This window comes from Ambystoma mexicanum, chromosome 2q, assembly GCF_040938575.1.
Source record: "Ambystoma mexicanum isolate Mex_15411 chromosome 2q, UKY_AmexF1_1, whole genome shotgun sequence".
NCBI lineage: Eukaryota > Metazoa > Chordata > Amphibia > Caudata > Ambystomatidae > Ambystoma > Ambystoma mexicanum.
In genome coordinates, this window is record NC_090924.1 from 1,477,726,832 (window position 1) to 1,477,750,611 (window position 23,780).

At 46.7% G+C, this 23,780-nt stretch overlaps 1 protein-coding gene across 1 annotated transcript in view; it reads left to right on the forward strand.

The window, feature by feature from the left end:
• The window catches only part of LOC138568906 (uncharacterized), a 513,515-nt gene that overhangs the window by 417,314 nt on the left and 72,421 nt on the right, over positions 1 to 23,780 (forward strand). The window contains exon 10 of the mRNA XM_069646685.1: positions 211 to 366. Within this exon, the coding sequence (XP_069502786.1) occupies positions 211 to 366 (156 nt within the window). The remainder of the gene's footprint in view (positions 1 to 210; positions 367 to 23,780) is intronic.

The window sequence follows — 23,780 nt, forward strand, 5'->3', positions numbered from 1 at the left end:
ATTGACTTAGGGAATTAAATCATGGGACAGATCCCCAATGACTGCTATGACGTTGACGATGACTTACCTCCAAAAAAGATTTTCACCCAGCAAGGGGGGAATTTCTTGGTGTACTCTTCCTGCCCTCATGGGGGGGGGGGTAACCTTCGACATCAGGAAGGATAAGAAGTCAACTGTGACTGCCTACCCTCCTTGAAACCTCCTGTCCAGGCCAACAGCATAACAAGAGATCTCTCCACGCAACTGGAGGATACCACAGAAATCGCAAAACCTGAGATATTTCCAGGTTTCAGGCGGAGGGTTGAGGAACGAATCAACCTCGCTGATGCTTGTGAGACTGAGGAGCAAAAGCAGAAGCTGAAACAGGTGATTTGGGATTTTCAAGAGATCTTTGCCGTGGACTTGTATGACTGTGGTTGCACCGAGATATACTCCACCTCCATACCAACCGACCCTGGGATGGCTCCCGTATTCATGAAGTAATACTGGTTGCCACTTGCATCTATGGAGTCACTCAAAGAGATAATAAAGAACTTAGAATCCTGTGGGATAATTTGTCCAGTCCACAGTACCTTCAATAACCCGGTACTGGGGATACTAAAATCCAATGGCCAATGGAGACTTTGCGAAGACCATAATGAGTTAAACAAATGGGTCCACATATCCCGATGTCCTCTTACCTACATGTATCAGGGATTGGGCCAGATCCAATGGTCAAAGGTGTATACCGCCATTTACCTGACCAATGGTTACTGTACCGTACCCGTGGGAAGGAATGGCCAGTACAAGCAGGCCTTTACCAATGGGGGAAGCAGTACATGGACCTGAACCTCCTTTATTGCTGGTCCAATATTTGAAACTCTCAATACTTGTTGAAAATTATCGACAATTCAGTCTTGGATTGGTGTTGTACATGGTGTTTTAATTATCTGATACAACATGACAATTGTGGAATCTAGTGCCAAATGTGGTGAAACAAAAAAGCTGATGCACGTTTCGACTGAAGTCTTTATCAAGGCAAAGGAGGTTATTGAGCGAGCTCCTAGTGAAGTGGAAGGCAGATCACCCTGAATAGAGTGCTGAGTTGAGGCTTGTATAGCTTGTATAGCTCATCGGACGCACACAACCAGACTCAGATGAGCTATACAAGCTATACAAGCCTCAACTCAGCACTCTATTCAGGGTGATCTGTCTTCCACTTCACTAGGAGCCCGCTCAACAACCTCCTTTGCCTTGATAAAGACTACAGTCAAAACGCGCGTCAGCTTTTTTGTTTCATCACATTTGGCACTAGATGCCACAATTGTCATGTTGTATCAGATAATTAAAACACCATGTACAACACCAATCCAAGACTGAATTGTCGATAATTTTCAACAAGTATTGAGAGTTTCAAATATTGGAAAAAGATCAAGGGTCACTCCAGAACAGAGGGACCACACAAAACCGGAAATGACCTGGCTGACCAGTTGGCCAAAACCCGATCCATCCACGGGGATCCCATACAGATCGAGTCCCTGATGGGGAAAATCCAGGTTGCTGCTGTCACCAGGTCCCAAACACTTGCCCAAAATGAACTCTCAGCTGCCAAGTTGAGTAAGGAAACCCCAGGTGCTGATTTGATTATGGCACAAAAAGGGGATCTGATTATTGGAAAATGTTAGCAACACATTGGCCCTCATTACACGGAAGGCGGTAAGGGTTAACGGTCACCGGTAATGGTACCGGTGACCGTTAACCCTTACCGCCTTACTACGAGGTCCCTTAGCGGGTTGGTACTTTAACACCTGCTTTTAGCAGGCATTAAAAGCCAACCCGCTAAGGGACCTTGGTGCTAATTACAGCACCGCAAATTTGCGGTACCGTAATTAGCACCTTCCCCATTCCCATTATGCCCTATGGGGCAAAAATGGGAATGGGGAAGGGCAATGGTGGAAGGGGGAATTACCGCCCTGCCAACCTTGGAATAGGGCGGTAATTCCCCTCTCCACCAAGGCGGTGCCGGTATTTTACCGGCATGGACCTTGGTCCACTGCCTACCGTGTAATGAGGCCCATTGTAGACCCCATGAAGTTTCCTCTGATTACATTGGGAAAGAGGATCTCATGGTGTTGATGACATGTTCCAAAATGTTCCCATCCAAGATGGTGTGTTGATGTGGAGATCCATCTCTGGATGTGACCAGCAGTTGGTACCTATCTCATTCTGAAGCCTGATGTTAAGGCACGCCCATGACACGGCCACAGCCGGTCATCAGGGGTTTCATACAACTTTGGAAATCTTGTGAGAGTTCACATACTGGCCACACATGGACCAGGACCTCGACCAATACTTGAAGTGGTGTCTTGTGTGCGTGCAATTTCACCAAAGTTCTTTCACACACAGAGATCCCCACCAGAAAAGGGGGATGGCAAGTGGGGTGCATTTAAAGGCCCCAAACAGAAGTCCCTTCCAAGTGAATGCCAGGTATTTAAACCCTGCAACAAAAACGGCCTGGCTTTTGCTTGTGCCTTTCTCCTGAATGGCAGGCATGTAAACACTGCAACAAGAACGGCCTGGATTTTGCTTTTCACATGAATGGCAGGCATTTAAACACTGCAACAAAAATGGCCTGGCTTTGTTTTTGTTTCATGTAATGTTAAAGAGCCATTTGGAAAGGGGCCTGCCTATCATTCTCAATGAACAAGCTGCAGTTTAATTTACAAACGGAGGAATCAGGAGTGTTGGCTTTAGGACTTAAAACAGGAGTTTTAAACATTGAAAGCATAAACTGCCTGCACAAGTGTTTGCAAATAAAAATGGCTTTAAAACACCAAACTGGGGAAAATATCACTGCTCACTGAAAAATGTCAGGAAAGCAAAACATCATGTGTGGGCTGACCAAAGCAAGTAATATTATGTTTCACCCACCAAATAAAGGAAAGCCCCACTTCAGCGGGATGTCACATCTCACATCTAATAACCCGCAATAGAATTTGGTCCTGCTAAAGGCGTCAACATTCTGTATCCTCCAGACGTACTGACTAGAGAAGCAAGGACTTCAAGAGAAAGCCATCCTTGGCTGGAGCATGACTAAAATGTGTGAATCCTTGTTGCACCCACTTCAAAGAGCACACACACTAACTTCAAAGAAACTCATAAAAACCTCTGGTCACAGGCTGACCAAGGGGGACAGATGGTGGTGGGGGATGAAACCACCATCCCATTTGCTGAACATGAATACTCACAATTAATTTAAAAGACTATGGGCCTCATTACGACCCTGCCGGTCCGGAAAGAACGGTGGCGGTAAAACCGCTGCCACCATTGTTTCCGGACCGGCTGATTAAGAGTCCTGCAGGCAGGAGGTGTCACTCCCGCCAGGTGTGACCTGGCGGGATTTACACCACTCGCCAACAGGCGGACATGAAAACACTGGCTCTGTCATAGACGGAACCAGCGTTTCCATTGTCCCCATCCCCATGTGGGACTCCATGGGAATGGGGACTTACAGAATTCTGCCTCCAGAATTCCCGGGTCACTGGGGTCGTAATGCCCCAGTGATTCCGGGAATCACGGAGGCGGAATGGTAATACAGGTCCAGTGGTAACCTGCCGGTTTTTCCGGCACTGTTACCGCCGGTCTCGTAATGAGGCCCTATGTCATTTTAGGCATTTTTCGCAGCAACCATACTGTGTATTGATTTAATTTTTATACCATTTTTCATGTAATTTCGAAGCGGTTTTGGGGTATAAAATGCATCTACCTGTGACTCTGGGAACTGTGATGGTCAGTTAGACATATTTTCTGGCTGATCTGAAAATGTTACAAATGTGAAAGTTGGTGAAAAGGCGGGAAATGAAATCAGGGATATTCTTAATAACTTACATCTTCATAATTGTTGTGCATTTTATGGAAATGACAAAAATGTGACACGTGGCCATGCTACATGATACGGATTTGGCGGTCGGTTTATCTAATTCCCCATGGTAAGCTAAAACAGAAAATATGTATAGTATGGCAGTTGCTAGTCCAATTATGAAGTTGGGATACATAACTAGTTTTTGACAAAAGTTGAAAGGAGAACAAAGGATGATGACAAATGGGAAAAGACAGATGTTGCCCCAAAGCCCTAAACCAATCCTGACTGTGGGCTGAGAGAGAGAGAGAGAGGGTAACTGTTCAATCCTGGCGGCAGGGATTATTGCATGGTACTTCCCCTAGATTGTAAAATTGGTGATGTCATTTCTGCTATATAAGGGGGACTGTACTAGGACAGGGATACACAAACACCAGGGAGACAGGAAAAAGAGGAGGATGGAGAGAAGGCTGCTGAAACTTACCATCTTTGAGAGTTGAGTTACCAGAGACCTGCCCTATCTTCCCAGAGTGTCCTGAGATGCAGCTGGCTTTCCTGAACCTTAAACAAAGGCTTGCTATGTAAGTAGCAATAACCCCAGCCCTTAATTCCATAAGCCCTTGATTCTTGTAGCATTGCATCCAATATTTCCCCATTGAACATTCCCAATTGAAAACCACAATTGTCAGTGTATTTCAGTCATTTCCCCATAGACAAATCTCTTGTTTGCTTGTGTATGTTTGCCAATCCCCATTGAAAGACCCCTCATTTCATTGTGTAAATCCTTAATATTTTTGTAAGTAAATCAATTAATTCCCCCATTGAATTTCACAGAATCGGGATTGGTGGAATTCGAAACCAGCAATCTGTTTCCCAGTGTGTTTGTTAATAGTTATAGTTATAAAGTGTTGCCCAAAAGAAGTAACCCCATTGTTACCTGAGAAACAAATTTGTCCCTGTGTTTAAATTCTGCCCTGATAAACGAATGTCCATTTGTCACTGTATCTTCTCTTTGCATTTTCTATCCAAACTGAAAACTGATTGCCTTGTGTAAGCTATGCCCTTTCCGAGAGCTTACCTGTCATTTACAGCCTCAGTAGAAAACAAATTCCATTTTCATTTTGTTTTCCGTTGAAATGAAGCTTAACATCCCCATACCGATTTTCCGCTTTTGTTCCTCTTTCCCTGTTGTGTGGTCAAAACGATTTTTCATTTGCATTTCCTTTCCTTTACACATCTGTTGCATATTCTAAAAATCGATGTCCTCCTTGTGTGCTGATTAGTTTTCCCTAGAAGCTCTCCCTGTCTTTCTAAACATAAGCAAGCAAATTCCCTGTTTTTCCATTTCTTTACTCTAGCAGTTATGAGACATCATAAAAAAAAAACATTCTCCCATTGGTGCTCAAAAAACAGATTTCCCACTGCTTTGCCTCTGTGGTCACCACATCAAAACCAATTTGTCCCCTGTATTCCTACTCCCTGCCACTGCCTTCCATTCAAAGGAATCAAGTCCAATTGATGTTTGGGGGTTGAGTGTCGCAGGGGGAGTGCATAACCTTCATGCAATCCATTTCAGTCGACATTTTTTTGTTGTCTTGCTTTGTCATAAAACAAGGAAGTAGTATCACAGTACATCTTAACCTGGTTGCCTTCAAGAAGTCTGTGGTCCTCATTACAAGGTAGGAGGTAGCCATGGTGCTACTAGCACCATGGCTACCCCCTAACCGCATTCCGGGTCCGGGTTCTCGGAATATTAACTTACTGGGCCTCATTAAACGGATTGCAGTAAGGGATAACCGGCACCGGTAAGGGCACCGGTACCGGTAATCCCTTACCGCCCTACTACGAGGTCCCTTTTGTGGTCCCTACCTTAACGGCTGGTTTTACCAGCTGTTAAGGACGGGACCCACAAAGGGACCTTGGAGGCAATTACGGTACCGCAATTTGCGATACCGTAATTGCCGCCTTCCCCATTCCCATTGAGCCCTGTGGGGGCTCAAATGGGAATGGGGAAGGGCCAATGGTGAATGGGGAATTACGGCCCCGCCAACCTTGGAATGGGGCAGTAATTCTGCCATTCACCATGGCGGGATCGGTAAGTTACCGGCGGCAACCATAGCGCTAATAGCGCCATGGTTACCGCTTCCGTGTAATGAGGTCCACTGGGTCATTCCAACCTTGGAGGACCTGGTAAGTCCCCATTCTGAGAACCATTGCCCATTCCCATTCGAGCCCCCATAGGGCTCAATGGGAATGGGGATGGAGCTAATAACGGGCCCGCTGATAGCAGGCCCGTTATTAGCTCCCTGGTCCCTTAGCGGCTCCCGCTAAGGGCGCCCGGTAAAGCCAGGCGCCCATTGCGGGACCCGCTAAGCAGGGCTGGACTGGGAACTAAAAGAGGCCCTGGAAATAATTACTGGGGACCAAAAGAGGCCCTGGAAATAAAGTTCAAAGTGGCCCCATATGACACATTTTCAGCAAGCCCAATGCTTTTCCTATGAGAAAATTAGGAAATACCACAGAAAAGAGGCACAGAGTGCAGAGGCCCACCGGGAAATCTCCAGAGTTCCCTAAAGGCCAGTCCACCCCTGCCGCTAAGGGACCTCGTAATGCGGCGGTAAGGGGTTAACGGCAACGGCACCCTTACCGTTGCCGTTCACCCCTTACCGCCAAGCTCGTAATGAGGCCCTATGTATTTGTGTTACCACAACCTTGGTGGGTGTTGTAATTGGTTGATTTTCCTTTTACATTAAATAATACATTAATAAATATCTTATTGATGCACACCCGCCGGGTTCCTGGTCCATTGTGACACTGGAGTTTGTGGAGGTTGGGTGCGAAATGGGTTGGAGGCCTACTCAAAAAGAATCCGTAGTATGCTAAAAAAATAAAAAGTGTTTTATCGTGCACCACAATCATTTCAGGGGAAGGAGATCTCTGGCTTCCGTGAGCCATGTAATAAAGCGTGACAATAGTACACACCCGCATACATGCCAACATTCTGAAGTGGCTGAGAGGGAGATTTCTACAGCGGAATCGGGAATCAACAATTTCGCCATGGGAATGCATTGGGAAATAATTATTTTAGGCGGGAGAACGTGAAAAATAGCAGTATTTTTCACTCGAAAATCAGGAGTCACCCGCCTAAATCGGGAGGGTTGGCATGTACGCACCCGTCATTTCGAGCCACCCCTAAATTTTTACCCTCAATAGTACCTAACCACCCCACCTTCAAATGTCATATTCCCCTCCTATGCCTCCTCACACACCCCCTAATCTCCTGGAGTCATGTGACTAACTCATGTACCATCTAGCGGGTTCCTCCAAACCACCACAACTTCCCCCTCAAGACTATCAGGTCATCTCCTGGTAGCCCCTCACAAGGTAACACACCCCTTAACAACTTGGGAAAATTCTGGCTTCCAGTCTGGCCTGCCAATAAGCAAGCACTACCATCTGGCTCTGCCTCAAGATCGAGTGGGGAATGGGGTGTTGAGTTTCTTGAATTTTCTGAGGCCTGTTGTTAGGAAGAATTCTCCAGAATGGCTAATTTCCCTTACGTACTGAGTCCCTCAGCAGATTTGCTGGATTTCTAGGATTTATTTATTTCACCTGGTAAGAGTGTGAGCCTTTTCTCCCACTCTTACATGTGTTTTGCTGTGTGTGTTTAACATTTTTGTGTTCATACACTGTGGAGCCTCACCTACTCCATAGGCATCATCTTTTTACTGTGTGTCACACAGCACCTTCAGTGCAGTGACACAGGGTTGTCTTTTTAGACTTCCCAACTCATACTCCATTTTCTGGGACTGACTACTGTCTCCCAGAGCATGTAAAGTTGCCATTATCTTTATTAGACTTTTTAAAACCACAGACCCAGTACAAACTATCTTACATAGAGTACGGGAAAGGGTTAATAGTTATCCCTTTTTGTCTGTCTCTCATGGAACATTGCTTCGTTCCCTTTTCTTTAGGATTTGGCTGGTGGCAGTGGTATCTACCCTATTTTCCTACTGCGGTTATTTTAAATAGCATTGGTATTGTTTTTGGCTACCTTAGTAGCCTCAAACTTAAACCCGCTGGACCACATTTACTTTTCTTTGGTTCCGGCTGGGTTTATTCCCCATTTCTTTTTTTAAAGGTCTTTCTCGTGTTTTACTCAGCGCCCCCTTGGTCCCTTTGTTCGCCACCCTTTGGTGGGCTTCTGCACAGAAGCCCTCCTTAGGTGCCTGAAAGTCTGGGTAGGCAGGATTTGAGGGAGGGGTTTTAGGACCCCTGCCATGGGTTCCCTTGGTAACCCAAGTCGCAATCATGTTTGATTGGCTGGGTGACTGTCCCGCCAGGACAGCCACCCTGCTGTGTGATTGACAGCCAGGCTGTGTGAATGGGGGAAAACTGCATAAAAAGTAGGTCTCTGAGACTGAGAAGGCAGAGCCGCTACTGGATCGAGAGAACCGAAGAGAAGCTGACTGAAGAGGACCTCTACCACGACTGAAACTCCTGGTGAAGCCCTGCTGCAGGTCCGAATCTCCAAACTGCGACGACAGGCAAGATCTGCAAGGAATATCCTCCTCTTGAGCTGGTGGTACCAACTAGTTCGCCAAACTGCAATTCAGGCCTCCCTCCTCTGATCAAATTTGCTGTGCACAGCTACAGTGAATCGGATGCCAGGAGGATCGAACCCTGCTTGGGTTTTAAGGAGTGCACCTTTTATGTGTCGTTTTGCTCAGTTGCTGGTTTCTTCCCTGAACAGTGCAGGAGCCTCCACTCTTCCTCCTTCTTGTCAGTCCCACAGTCGCTTCAGGAACCGAGAGCATGCAGGATCTGCCAGGAATGTCTGCTTCAGCTACAGCATTCTTCTGCTCTAAAGGTACTGTGCAATCCCGGTTATTCGTTTCGTCCAACCGCAGTGAAAGTGTTTTAAATCTTTCACCAATCCGAAGGCTTGTCCTTCTCTACTCTTTAAAGTAACTTTTCTTCCGACCATCTTTGTTCTGAACTCTTGGCAAATACTTAACCGCAAACTACTTTGAACTGTGTGATCCTCTGCAAAGACTCTGGTCCATTGACTTTGGCCCAGGACCCTTGATTTGATTTCCTCACTGTAGTTCCTTTTTCTAGATTGCCCTGCTTACTTACTTGTTGGTGCTGCTCAACCTTTGTCTAACTTTGGGCCTCATTACGAGTACAGCGGTAGGGGGTTAACAGCACCAGTAAGGATGCATGTGCCGTTAACCCCCTACTACCGCATTCCGAGGTCCCTTAGCGAGCTGCTTAGGGACCAAAGAGCTAATAACGGGCCTGTTATTTGCGGGCCCATTATTAGCTCCTTCCCCATTCCCATTGAGCCCTAATTGGGCTCAAATGGGAATGGGGAATGGTATTCAGAATGGGGACTTACCGGGTCCTCCAAGGTCAGAATGACCCGGTAAGTCCCCATTCCGACTACAGGGACCCAGACAAGGGTTTGGAGGCAGCCATGGTGCTATTAGCGTTTTATGGATCTGGAGCAGAATATCTGCAAACTAAATTTGCTCCTTATCAGCCGTCACGCACCCTTTGTTCTCTTACCACCCGGCGGGTGGTTGTACCTTGTTTCAAGCTGGCCCGTAAGGGTGGCCGTGCTTTCTCTGTCGCTGCAGCAAGAACGTGGAATGACCTTCCCCTTCTGTTATGCGACATCTCTAATCATCTTGCTTTTCGTCGAGGATTTAAAACCTTGCTTTTCTAGCTGCTCTCCTTTCTGCCTGCCTCCTCAGAGCCAAGATGCCTCCGGGTGTATGTGCGCTTCAGAAGTTTTCATAACATAATATAACAAACTCGTAATGAGGCCCTTTGTCTTTCCCTCCCTTGTAAATTACTGGAGTGCCATTTTGCTCACAATTCATTTTGAGCCTAACTTGTCCAGAATCTATTGGGAGTGGTTTAGTGTATTAAGGTTGTGATTTTTCAACTGCTTGATAATAGTGAAACGTTTTATAACTGATGTGTAAATAAGTGTATATTCTTTTACTCAGAAATCTTGAGTCAATGGGCCTCATTCCGCGATTGGAGGTAGCCATTGTGCTATTAGCACCATGGCTGCCTCCAATACCGGGTCCATGGGCCTCATTACGACCCTAGCGCTAATGGGTTAACGGCGCCTTAAAAGGCTGCGGCGCCGTTAACCCATTAGCGCCTGATTACGAGGTCCCTTTTCGGGAGCTGACCTTAACGGCTGGTCTACACCAGCCGTTAAAGTAGGGACCCGCAAAGGGACCTTGGTGCTAAGTACGGTACCACAATTTGCGGTACTGTACTTAGCGCCTTCCCCATTCCCATTGAGCCCTATGGGATGAAAATGGGAATGGGGAAGGGCCATGGATCAATGGGGAATTACCACCCAGCCAACTTTGAAATGGGGTGGTAATTCCCCATTGGACCATGGCAGACCCGTTACAACACCGGCACCAACCATGGTGCTAATAGCGCCATGGTTTAGCGCCGGTGTTGTAATGAGGGTCCATGTCCGGTCTGGTTGAATGGGGAGTTACCGGGACATTCCGACCTGTGCCGACCCGGTAAGTCCCCATTCAACCAACCATTCACCATTCCCATTCCCATTTGAGCCCCCATAGGGCACAATGGGAATGGGGAAGGCGCTAATTACTGAGGCCTGTTGTTAGGAAGAATTCTCCAGAATTGCTAATTTCCCTTACCTACTGAGTCCCTCAGCAGATTTTCTGGTTTTCTAGGATTTATTTATTTCACCTGGTAAGAGTGTGAGCCTTTTCTCCCACTCTTACATGTGTTTTGCTGTGTGTGTTTAACATTTTTGTGTTCATAGACTGTGGAGCCTCACCTACTCCATAGGCATCATCTTTTTACTGTGTGTCACACAGCACCTTCAGTGCAGTGACACAGGGTTGTCTTTTTAGACTTCCCAACTCATACTCCATTTTCTGGGACTGACTACTGTCTCCCAGAGCATGTAAAGTTGCCATTAACTTTAATAGTCTTTTTAAAACCACAGACCCAGTACAAACTAGCTTACATAGAGTACGGGAAAGGGTTAATAGTTATCCCTTTTTGTCTGCCTCTCATGGAACATTGTTTCATTCCCTTTTCTTTAGAATTTGGCTGGTGGCAGTGGTATCTACCCTATTTTCCTACTGCGGTTATTTTAAATAGCCTTGATATTGTTTTGGGCTACCTTAGTAGCCTCAAACTTAAATCCGGTGGACCAAATTTACTTTTATTTGGTTCCGGCTGGGTTTATTCCCCATTTCTTTTTTAAAGGTCTTTCTCGTGTTTTACTCAGCGCCCCCTTGGTCCCTTTGTTCGCCACCCTTTGGTGGGCTTCTGCACAGAAGCCCTCCTTAGGTGCCTGAAAGTCTGGGTGGGCAGGATGTGAGGGAGGGGTTTTAGGACGCCTACCATGGGTTCCCTTTGTAACCCAAGTCGCACTCATGTTTGATTGGCTGGGTGACTGTCCCGCCAGGACAGCCACCCTGCTGTGTGATTGACAGCCAGGCTGTGTGAATGGGAGAAAACTGCATAAAAAGTAGGTTTCTGAGACTGAGAAGGCAGAGCCGCTACTGGATCGAGAGAACCGAAGAGAAGCTGACTGAAGAGGACCTCTACCACGACTGAAACTCCCGGTGAAGCCCTGCTGCGGGTCCGAATCTCCAAACTGCGACGACAGGCAAGATCTGCAAGGAATATTCTCCTCTTGAGCTGGTGGGACCAACTAGTTCACCAAACTGCAATTCAGGCCACCCTCATCTGGTCAAATTTGCTGTGCACAGCTACAGTGAACCGGATGCCAGGAGGATCGGACCCTGCTTGGGTTTTAAGGAGTGCACCTTTTATGCATGGTTTTGCTCTGCTGCTGGTTTCTTCCCTGAGCAGTGCAGGACCCTCCAGTCTTCCTCCTTCTTGTCAGTCCCACAGTCGCTTCAGGAACCGAGAGCCTGCAGGATCTGCCAGGAACGTCTGCTTCAGCTACAGCATTCTTCTGCTCTAAAGGTCTAAAGGTACTGTGCATACCCGGTTGTTCGTTTCGTCCAACCGCAGTGAAAGTGTTTTAAATCTTTTGCCAATCCGAAGGCTTGTCCTTCTCTACTCTTTAAAGTAACTTTTCTTCCGACCAACTTTGTTATGAACTCTTGGCAAATACTTAACCGCAAAATACTCTGAACTGTGTGATCCTTGTCAAAGACTCTGGTCCATTGACTTTGGCCCAGGCCCCTTGATTTGATTTCCTCACTGTAGTTCCTTTTTCTAGATTGCCCTGCTTACTTACTTGTTGGTGCTGCTCAACTTTTGTCTAACTTTGGGCCTCATTACAAGTACAGTTGTAGGGGGTTAACAGCACCAGTAATGATGCCGGTGCCGTTAACCCCCTACCACCGCATTCCGAGGTCCCTTAGCGAGCTGCTAAGGGACCAAGGAGCTAATAACGGGCCCATTATTTGCGGGGCCATTATTAACTCCTTCACCATTCCCATTGAGCCCTATGGGGGCTCAAATTTGAATGGGGAATGGTATTCAGAATGGGGACTTACCGGGTCCTCCAAGGTCGGAATGACCTAGTAAGTCCCCATTCCGACTACAGGGACCCAGACAAGGGTTTGGAGGCAGCCATGGTGCTATTAGATTTTTATGGATCTGGAGCAGAATATCTGCAAACTAAATTTGCTCCTTATCAGCCTTCACGCACTCTTCGTTCTCTTACCACCCGGCGGGTGGTTGTACCTTGTTTCAAGCTGGCCCGTAAGGGTAGCCGTGCTTTCTCTGTCGCTGCTGCAAGAACGTGGAATTGTGGAAATTGAAATAATATTGTACCTCCTATCGCATTGTTTGAATGTATGTTGGCCTATGCCAAGTTGTCTAAAAACATCGTGTTCATAGATTCCGCGGCAAGGTCTTGACCTTAATGTATTGTGTAAATCGCCATCTTGGATTTAGCCGCCATTTTAGGTCCTCTTGTAGTGTGGAAGTCGCCCTGAACAACAAAATGGAGGCCGAATGACATTTCGAGTGGGATTCTGGCCGTTGTGACCTCCACACACATGAATAAGTAATATGCCCGCAGGCTACTTGTTAGGGTCGCAAACTGAGACCTTGTCCTATCCCTGACCTATGTGTAAATGAACAACTGTATCAGCGGAACTGATCAAAAATGCATACATTATGGGATTGACCTGGCAACAAACCCTAGGTCTGGTTCTGAGAATGGTTAACCCGCGAGGAGGGTTGGCCAGAGCTGGATAAAAAGTATAAAAACCCGAGTATCCCAATGTTCGGTCTCTCACACTAACACGGCGAACTACCGTTGATGGTTTGTTCTGTTACTCTGAGGGCCGAATAGCTATCCGTATGTCAATTGACTTTTGGTAATTGTTGTATCTTTGAATAAAGCGCTTTGTATGTTCTTTGAAACCTGTGTTGGTGTGTTTCCTTTTGGGCTTCCCGGCCTCATATCAATTTTTCTGTTTCCACAGAATGAACTTCCCCTTCCGTTACGCGACATCTCTAATCATCTTGCTTTTCGTCGAGGATTAAAAACCTTGCTTTTCTAGCTGCGCTTCTTTCTGCCTGCCTCCTCAGAGCCAAGATGCCTCCGGGTGTACGTGCACTTTAGAAGTTTTTATAACATAACATAACAAACTCGTAATGAGGCCCTTTGTCTTCCCCTCCCTTGTAAATTACTGGAGTGCCATTTTGCTCATAATTCATTTTGAGCCTAACTTGTCCAGAATCTATTGGGTGTGGTTTAGTGTATTAAGGTTGCGATTTTTCAACTGCTTGATAATAGTGAAATGTTTTATTACTGATGTGTAAATAAATGTATATTCTTTTACTCAGAAACCTTGAGTCAATGGGCCTCATTCCGCGATTGGAGGCAGCCATGGTGCAATTAGCACCATGGCTGCCTCCAATACCGGGTCCATGGCCCTCATTAGGACCCTGGCGCTAAGTGTTTAACAGCGCTGTAAAAGACTGCGGCGCCGTTAAACACTTAGCGCCTTACTACGAGGTCCCTTTGCGGGACCCGACCTGAATGGCTGGTCTAGACCAGCCGTTAAAGTAGGGACCCGCAAAGGGACCTTGGTGCTAAGTACAGTACGGCAATTTGCGGTACCGTACTTAGCGCCTTCCCCAGTCCCATTGAGCCCTATGGGGCAAAAATGGGAATGGGGAAGGTCCAAAGTTCAATGGGGAATTACCGCCCCACCAACCTTGGAATGGGGTGGTAATTCCCCATTGAACATTGGCGGACTCGTTACGATACCGGCACCAACCATGGTGCTAATAGCGCCATGGTTTAGCGCCAGTATTGTAGTGAGGGCCCATGTCCGGTCTGGTTGAATGGGGACTTACCGGGACATTCCGACCTGTGTAGACCCGGTAAGTCCCCATTCAACCAACCATTCCCCATTCCCATTTGAGCCCCCATAGGGCACAACGGGAATGGGGAAGGCGCTAATTACGGGCCTGCCTAGCAGGCCCGTAATTAGCGACCTCCCCATTCCCATTGAACTCTATGGGGGCTCAAATGGGAATGGGGAATGGCATTTGGAATGGGGACTTACTGGGTCCGCCAAGGGCGGAATGTCCCGGTAAGTCCCCACTCCACCAGGTCGGACCAGGACATGATTTTGGAGGCAGCCATGGTGCTAATTGCGCCATGGCTACCTCCAAAGTCGTAATGAGGCCCATAGTAATTGCTGTCCTTTGTGTAACTATTGATACTGCTCACTTGCTCTTGAGATAAGTCTGGCTGCTCAGCCATCGCTACCACTTTACTGTGTAGTGCAGGCTTGCACCAAAGTTGAATTTGTACTGTCACTTGTAGTCTTAATTGTGTGTGGTGTTCCCAAAGGGTACTGCACATAATTCTGCTTAACACCTGTAATGCGACTTTTGTCCTTGGGAACCTTGCTTCTCACTGCTGTTTCCTCCACATCTCCCAATGCCTGGGCAGGGGGCCTCTAATCACCATCCCTAAAAAGTTAATTGGATATTCTACTGATGTCCTCTTACGTGGATAATTTGTTTTTGGCATCTTCATATTCAAATGCTAGAGAGAAAAAAAAGCCCCCTCTGTATCGCATTTCCTTGGTGCAAAGCCATTTAGTTAGGGGCTCACATAGACGTTTTCTGGCCAGCGTAAATGACAAGAGGTCCTGAAATATCGTTATCTGTGCTGCTCCCCATTCCACGGGACCTACTTTTCTAGCTCTATCCAAGATTCTGGATTTTTCAGAATAGTAGTGGAATCTCACCAATATGGAACGAGGGCCACGGGTTCCGCCTCCTGCGCGGGGCCCTGCCAATGGTCAGCTCTGTTGTGTTGTCCTCATCAAATACCTTTTCTATAACCCCACTGATTCCTCAAATGATGTCCCCTGGCATTTCACCATCTCTCTCAGGGAATCCAAACAAACTGGGCCTCATTACGACCCTGGCAGCTGCGTTATGAACAGTGCCGGTAAGGTACCGGCACCGTTCATACCGATCCATCACATGAGTTTGCTCGCGGGTGGCGGTATGCACATCTGGTCTGGTCAGACGTGCATACCGGCACCCGCAAGCAGACCAGGATCCTAACAACAGACCCGTCATTAATGGGTCCGTTGTTAGCATCCTCCCCATTTCCATTGAGCCCTATGGGGGCTGAAATGGGAATGGGGACCTACCGAGTCCGGGTCCTGAAAATGGGAATTACCGGACCCACAAAAGTCAGAATGGCCTGGTAATTCCCTTTTTTTTCGGGACCCAGACACAAGTTTGGAGGTAGCCATGCCGGTAATTTTTTTTTTTTTAATTTATTTTATTGGTTATATTACAAACCTTTAAAAGAAAAAGAAAAAAAAAGAAAACCAAGCTAAAATGTATACATTCATCTCAAATCAATACAAGGCCTCCTCCCTTCATCTATTTCCCATAACATAGCCTCGGGCGCAGACCTCACGACATCCCAGCGATCAGGTCCACCGAGATATCGTGTAGACGATCTTTTATAACACGAAGGAAAGAAACCAAAGCATATAACAACACTCTGTTTGACCCATCAAACAGAGCTCTCCACCAGTCATCACGAGTGAGGCACTGAAAATTCATTGTTATTGGGCTGAAGATGTTAACTCTCTCAGTCTCAAACTCGGGGCACATTATGATTAGATGTTTAAGTGTTTCCTTTGTGGAGGAACAGAATCGACACACAAGGTCCGAGTCTGGAGATTGAGACCAATAGCAAAGACGTTCTTTAGTTGTCATAGCATTCAGCCTAAACTGAAGGTAGGCGGCCCGAGCCCACTGTTCCGGGAAGCAAGCTAAGTATGGAGGTACATATCCGTATGCTCTTGCCTCGGCCGGCACTTCACGCATGGACTTAGAATTAGCTCTTTTGTCACAAGTCTGGATCCAGTCATTTCTCCAAAGCTTTAGTTTCGCGGCATCTGGATTTTCAAGCAGCAATTGCATCGTAATATCGTAAGAGCTAAGCACATCATAGCATATCTTGTTCCATTGAAATGCAATTGTAAGTGCTTTGGCGAACTGTAGGCTGTGTAGAATCTTCATCTGAGGCAATACGGTGTTAGAGTTTACTTTCCTAAAAATGCTTAGAAGATTCCAAGCGACTCTTGCTTGCATGGATATGTAGCCAAGTTCGTATCTGATGCAAACAGTGGAGGTGCCTTTAGGGAGATGGAGAACCCTGGTCCAGAAGATGTTTTCTAAAGAATTCCACACTTCAAACCCACAACCAAAGGCGTTTTCGCCAGCATAAATCAGAGACAGTACCACCTTCTGCTGAAAGAAGGTTAACGTCGGCCTTAAAGTAAATTTCCCAAATTTTTTGTTGATTATGACTGCTTGGCACGCCAATTGACGGCATTTTTTCTTGACTGAGTTCACCCAGGAAGCGTCATTTCTGCTGGCACTTAGTTGCATTCCTAAGTATCTGGTGTTAAAGACGCGTCCAATGGGTTCTTTGTTCACGTACCATTTGAATTTCTGCCGGTTCGAATTGGATCCTTGCAGTCTTTCAAGGTCCATTATTTTGCATTTCCCTCTATCAATAACCAACCCGTTATCTACTAGGTATTTTTCCACGGCATTTAGTTTGCGCTGTAGACCTATGGGAGTTGAGTCTATCAGAATGATGTCGTCTGCATAGACTAAATAGTCCACATGAGAGTCATGGAGTTTTGGCGGGAAAGTGCGTAGGCCACTAAATACGTCCTTGATGTCGGATATGAACAAGTTAAATATAGTTGCCGCGAGCGGGCAACCTTGTTTGACACCTCGGGAGGTGACGATGGGTACAGATAGGTTACCCTTTTGATCTAGGCGGACTCTAATGGTCGTGTTCGTATGTAGTTCATAAATGGCGGCCAGCAGACTTGCAGGGCAATTCCATTTGGTCAATTTAGACCAAAGTAATTCTCTGTTAATACTGTCGAACGCCTGAGACAAGTCCACCAAGGCGAGATAAATCTTGGAATTAGATCGCAAAGCTTTCATTTTCAATAAGTTTAGTATTAAAAGGTTAATGCCACAACCCAAGCCTTTGACGAATCCAGTTTGTATAGTGTCCATCTGATTGCACTTTGTTAACCACTCCGTCAGTTTTTGTTGGAGGAGAGTGGCATAGACCTTGCCCAATACATCGAGTAGTGCAATTGGTCTATAATTCTTGGGATTACGATGATCGCCTTTTTTGAAGATAGGTATGATCACTTCTGATTTCCAAGACAAAGGGGTCTTGCAGTTGTGGACAATTCTTTTGAACAGTAACTCACAAAAGGTAGTCCATAATTCAGGTTGGAGTTTAAGCGTAAAGTTCGTTAAGCCATCAGGTCCGGGGGCTCTTGAGTTGTGCAGGTTCCTAATGACTCTCAATATATCCTCATAATCAAAGACCAAGTCCCAATGTGGCAGCGCTGGAGGACTCCAGTCATCGACCTCATTGTTGTTACAAAAAAGGTTGGCATAAAAGGATACCCATTCGGACTCAGAAACCAGGTTTGCCTGGAGAGCATGTTGAGGAGCAAAGTTGTCATTTATCAGTCTCCAGTATTCAACAGCATTAGAGCTCTTCATTTTTGATAGCATCAGCTCCGCGTCATTCTGCAGCATAATAGCTTTATGGGACTTGAGCCAGTTCTTATAGCTTTGTTTGAAATTTCTTACAAGCCCATTTGCAACAGTAGGTGTTTGTTTGTGGGCCGATCTTATCTGCCAACGTAAGAGGCGTTTCCGTTGTTGCACCTCAAGATCAAATTTGTGCTTTGGAAAGAAAAGACTGTTGCCCATGTGGTTCTTGCGTTCTTGGTATTGGGTTAGGAAATGGCTGTACTCCGTGAGTTCAGAAGTCTGAAGACCTCTCAAGATATTGCCTGTCTCAGTATGATCTAGGTTTAGGTGAATCCTACCGACTCCTGTTCTAGTTGGAAAGGCCCAGCGATCTTGAGGCCTTTTGTCAGTTGCCGCAAATGTCAGTACCACCATATCATGATCACTATGCTGCATTATTTGGACAGACAGGCTGGTCGTTCTCATATGAATCCCACTGGATACAATGATGTAATCCAAGGTTGAACTTAGGTCGCCTCGTCTCCATGTATGGGCAGCAGGACTGTCGCCTAACGTTTGGCCATTCAGCATCATCAAGTCACGTAACTCCATTTCCAGAGACCATAGGGTTGCCAAATGTGATTCTAAGTTGTTGGAAGTCTTCTTGTGACCTGATTTGTCCTGATGATCAAAACAGTCGATATTGAGATCTCCACAGACTATCAGGTCAATTGGGGGGCAGGCTTCCAACAGCTCGTCCAAAGACTTGGTGACTTCGTCTATGAAGTTTATGGCTCCACTGGCCGCGTGGTTCCTGTAAAGGTTAAAGATGCAGATGTTGGTTGTTGCGCCAGCACCATGCTTCCCACCCCGACCGTGGTCACTTGAATATATGGAGAAATGTCAATTGAGTTCAGGATCCGAAGACCTGAATTAATCCTGACGGCTACCAGAAGGCCTGACATCGGTCTCCCCCTAGTCTGTTTGAGGGCTGGTGTATAGGCAATTTCGAAACCTTCCAAAATGGGTTTTTCACGTAGCCATGTCTCCTGTAGACAAATAAGGTCCAAATCATCAGCCCAGGTGGTATTAAACAGATGACTAAAGCCCCTTGTGTTCCAGGAGCCCAAAGTAAGGGTTTTGTCGCTATTAGGGTGCTTGGGGACCTGGCGTTAGCATGGCATGATATTGTTTAAAGTTTCAGCAACCCAAGCCCCCTCATTCCCTTGCACCCTAGGCAGCGTATCAGACCCTAGCAGATCTTCGGTGTGATGTGCTTGACTAACTCCTTTGATTGTAATCTTGATCTTATTTTGGCTAGATGTCTCGTTCATGGGCTTACTGGTCTTCTGTGCCGGGGGGAAAGATCTTAAATGAGAAGCTGCAGTGACCCTCTCACATGAACGAGCTGAAGGGTTTTTGTAATCTCTTCCATACTCCAAAGAGTTTGCAGCTTTATTCAGTGCTTCTTCTGGGATCCGTATTGGGGCTAAGGAAATATCAAAGCCCAGGGACATTAGGCCCGGTCCAGCTTGGAGCAGTGTATCAGCTATCAGTTTAGACTGGACATGTAGAATAACTGCATCATTTTTACTTTCCTCAAGAAATTCTACAATTTTTAAGTCGCCGGATTCTATTTCCCGCAGGCTCGGTACCAGATGACAAAGCCGTGAAACATTATGCCGATTCATTATCAAGTCATCAGCAGAGTCGATACGTTCTAAAAGTACTTGGTGGTGAGAAGGCTCATTCGTCCAATGTTTGCTCATAAGGGGTTCATTTGTTGTTTGCTTTTTCAGTGATAGATTTCTTTGTGAAACCCCAATGGCCTTAGGTTGCAGCGACTTAGGCAGAATACCCCTGGAGTTAGAGCCTAATGAGTCATTCTTGGCGACTACCGAAGATGGCAGGTTGATACAAGGGGCAGAGGGAACTTGTGCCTCTGGATCTTACGTCTTGAATTGGCAGTTGTTAAATAGGTCACACGTCTTGCGACGTTTCTCCTCTAGCGTCATGAAGGGTTTCGACCAGTTGTCCGTGTCATCTGTGGAAGTAGTGGATGGGCCAGTTATTTCGCATAGGGATACAAATCTGGTAGACTTCGAGGCTGGCACTTGTGGATAAGTGGAATTATGGCCAGTCGGATTTGATCCAGTGTCAAGCTGGTTAATCATTTGAGGACAGGCTGCACTCAAAGGACCGGCTGTGTTGCCAGTCTGCTTAGATGCATCAAATGGGCTAGCCGGTAGAGTGCAAAGCTCAGCAGCCCCCTCCACGTCCTCAGCTACTGCATCTTCATATACAGACATGTTTAGCAAGTCCTCAGATATGTCACATAAGTTGATTGTTGGTTCTGCGGCCGTATCCAGGTCGCTAGAAGCAGCATTTAACAGAAGTTCCGGTACATCCTTTATCCCTTTTAAAATTGTTTTATTAACAGTTACATTCACCGTTTTTATGTTACGCAGAAATTTCCTGGAATCATTACCTCGGTTCCTTTTTTTCATTGGCAAGTTTTTTGATTTTTTGGCTTCGTTGCCTCTATAGTTTCCAGCTTTCGGACCTGTAATGGGGCCACTCGTGGGATGCTTGAAAATGTCAAAGACTGCAGCAGCAGCATCATTTCCATGTTTTTGTACAGCATTGGACACCTCTTTAGTGGGATCAGGAACAAGATTTTGATTAGAAGAGGCAGCCAATTGGGGGTCCTGAAGAACCAAATTCGCTGCAGCTTGAGTTTCCACAATAATGGCCTGAAAATTGGTCAATAAGGGTGGAATTGGATCAATGGCAGAGGGGGCAAACTCAGCCGTTTGCGGACCTAAAGGTCATGTAGCCGGCAACAACGAGTATTGATCCTGACCAACTTCTATAGTCACTTTTTCATTACAGGCCAACTTATCTAGACTTCTCTTTGATTCAATAGCAGTGGCCTCTGCAATCTGGGCACATGTGGCTAGTGGAATCCGAACAGATGAACAAGCTACAGGGTTGTTTGGAGTTCGAGAGATCAGTACTCCTCTATCTTCAGGAGTTCCAATATAGCCAGGCTTGTCGATTTTTTGTTGGAAAAGGTGTAAAGCCTGTTTTGCCACTTCAGCCAATAATTTTCTATCTAGTAAAGCGTTTTTGTTACTGTCTATTAATGCACCTAACGCCAGTTCCATCTGTTTATCAGTATACAGAGATGTGTTCATTAGAATCGTCTGAGAGTTCTCCAGTTCAACAATCTTCATATTCATGCCAAAAATTAAAGCTGTTAGATCTTTCATGTTGTCGTTTATGTGTTCATACATTTTCAAAAATGGAGCCAGAGCAATTGTAGTTGATGACATAATAAGCGTCTGAAGCTCTTGCATGCTTGGTAAAGGGCGTTCATTGCCAGTGCTATCCGTTGAGAGGCCTGTAGATCGCCTTTTACTCAACGGAAGGCGTCTGATTTTTGGAAAAGGACGCTCCATTAATGATGAGTCTGATGAAAATGAATCTGACGTAGCGTCAGAATGAGAGCCCACGGTTGAAGGTCCATCCATACGTTGGTACGAATTCGACGCTGTACCATTTTGCGGTGTAATGGGGTCAGCTCTTTTTGCTGTAGCAAGTTTCTTCTGTGAGCATTGAATGCTCGGAGAGAAACTCGAGCGTCCGTTTCTTCTTTGATTCACCTTGGCCATAGAAAAGCTCTGCGGAGGACTTTTGTCCCGCAGTGCAGATGGGTGCGCCCCGGCCACAGAAATAGTGGACGCCCCCACAAGGGCTGTAGCGCCCGGCATAGAGTTTTTTAATGTCGAGTTGTTCGATCTGCCTTTATTCAAATGCTTGAGGTCCATTAACAACTTATTCACAACTTCCAAGGAATTTCTTCGGTTGTTAGGGTCTTTTTCTTGCAGAACTGACAACCTCTCCCACTCAGCATTTGCAAAGGAACCACGAGAAGAAGATTCTGACTCCAGATTTTGAACTGGGTTATCCACTTCATCGAATGTGAACGCTGTGTCAGAGGGACCAACTTCGGGCATTGTGTTCAGTGACGTCGCCGGCGACGGTATCAGCTTTTCATGTGCACTGTAGAATCTTATACGCGGAGATCCGCTACTTGTTTCTTTTTGCATTAGAGCACAAACTGCATCACATACACCTGGGCTCTTTTGAAGAACCTGAACATCAGACGTTACACCAATAGGCCAACAGGAAGGCAATTGCGCAATGCCACAGACATGTTGCATTGTACTACTGTCATGTGGAGCGGCACAAGTTGGAAGTACAGCAGAGCCATGTGTTGAAGCCGAAATAGACATCGCTATTGGGATTTTCTGTGCTTCTTATGGGCTGTCACGCTTATTAGATGGCTCATCACATTTACTTTGACACGGGGAGCTGGATGGGGAGTCATGGAGGGCGTCCTTTTGGGATGGACTAGGCTGGACGATAACAGCGTCAATAATGTGCTGTGTTACAGATGGCTCGACCACGGACTCCGGACACCCACCCTCAACGGACCCTCTCGTGTGCCCGACATGAATAGGAAAGTCTGAATTTACTTGCGAGATAGCAGACACACAAACACTTACTGTAGTTTCATCGTTGTTGTGTGTGGGGGTCAAGTTCACGGCTGACTGCATCGAACGCTCCGCTTCATTCGTGAACTGTACGCATTCAGCAGCAGCAGGGACCGGGACAGGTGTGCGAGGCGCCTCCGAAGATTCCGCCGAGAGCCATGAGCGTTCAGAGTCGTTGCAGACAGACTCACGCGCACGCTTCCTTTGGGCTCGAGTCTTTATAGCAGCGCTCATAGACTTGCCTTTCGCCTGGGCCGTTGTAGCGTGTGTTCGCATTGTAGCCTCTGCAGCAAACAATATGTGCAGGGAGCAGGGGAGGCCGAAGGGACACCGAGAAGGGAGTCCCAGAACCCACGGACTCCTCAGACTCTACCGGACTCCGTTTACCTTTATGAGGCGGCCCCAGCGCGCCAAACAGCCGCACAACAGCCGGTGGGCTTGTCTCCTGTCGGGCTTAACGCCGCGAGGGTGGATGGCCCAGTTTTAAGATGGGCAGGTGGGTCACGTGGCTTGTCACGTGCCTTGAGTCAGCTCCGCCTCCTCCAGGAAGCGAGATATCCACGGCAAGAGCCCCTTGTCAGCTCGCAATGCCGGGAAGGAAAAAGCAATAAAACGAGGCTTGCCACCTTTGAAGTTCAGTTCGCCTTTTACAACATACGCTCGCCTCTCGGGCGGATGGCCCAGTTTTAAGATGGGCAGGTGGGTCACGTGGCTTGTCACGTGCCTTGAGTCAGCTCCGCCTCCTCCAGGAAGCGAGTTATCCACGGCAAGAGCCCCTTGTCAGCTCGCAATGCCGGGAAGGAAAAAGCAATAAAATGAGGCTTGCCACCTTTGAAGTTCAGTTCGCCTTTTACAACATACCGGTAATGACGGCATGGCTACCTCCAAACTCGTAATGAGGCCCAGTGAGTTTATTCCGGCCTTCTCTTTTTTCAAAATCGTCCATTTTTAATGGAGTTTCCTCCTCTCTCCTTTCCAACATAGATATTTGCATGTCCAGTTGGGTTTCCAAGATGTCGACCAAGGATTGGTTGGCTTCCAAACCTCAGAGTCTGTCGTCCATATTTTCAACCTTTTGACAAGGCCATCCAGTCTGCGGCCAATGTCTTCACGAAAGCCCCTAATGTCCTCCAACAAAGCTGACATGTCCTGTTTTATCAATATCTCCTTTTCTGGCAATGTGGGGTTGGAGGAATGTGGGACATCCCTTACATAGCCAGATAGGGGAATTAACAGGAATTTCAGTAGGGTGGATTGCCAGTCCATAAAGCAGGGGGAGAGAGTGTCACTGTAGATGAACAATAACCTCTTCGGGA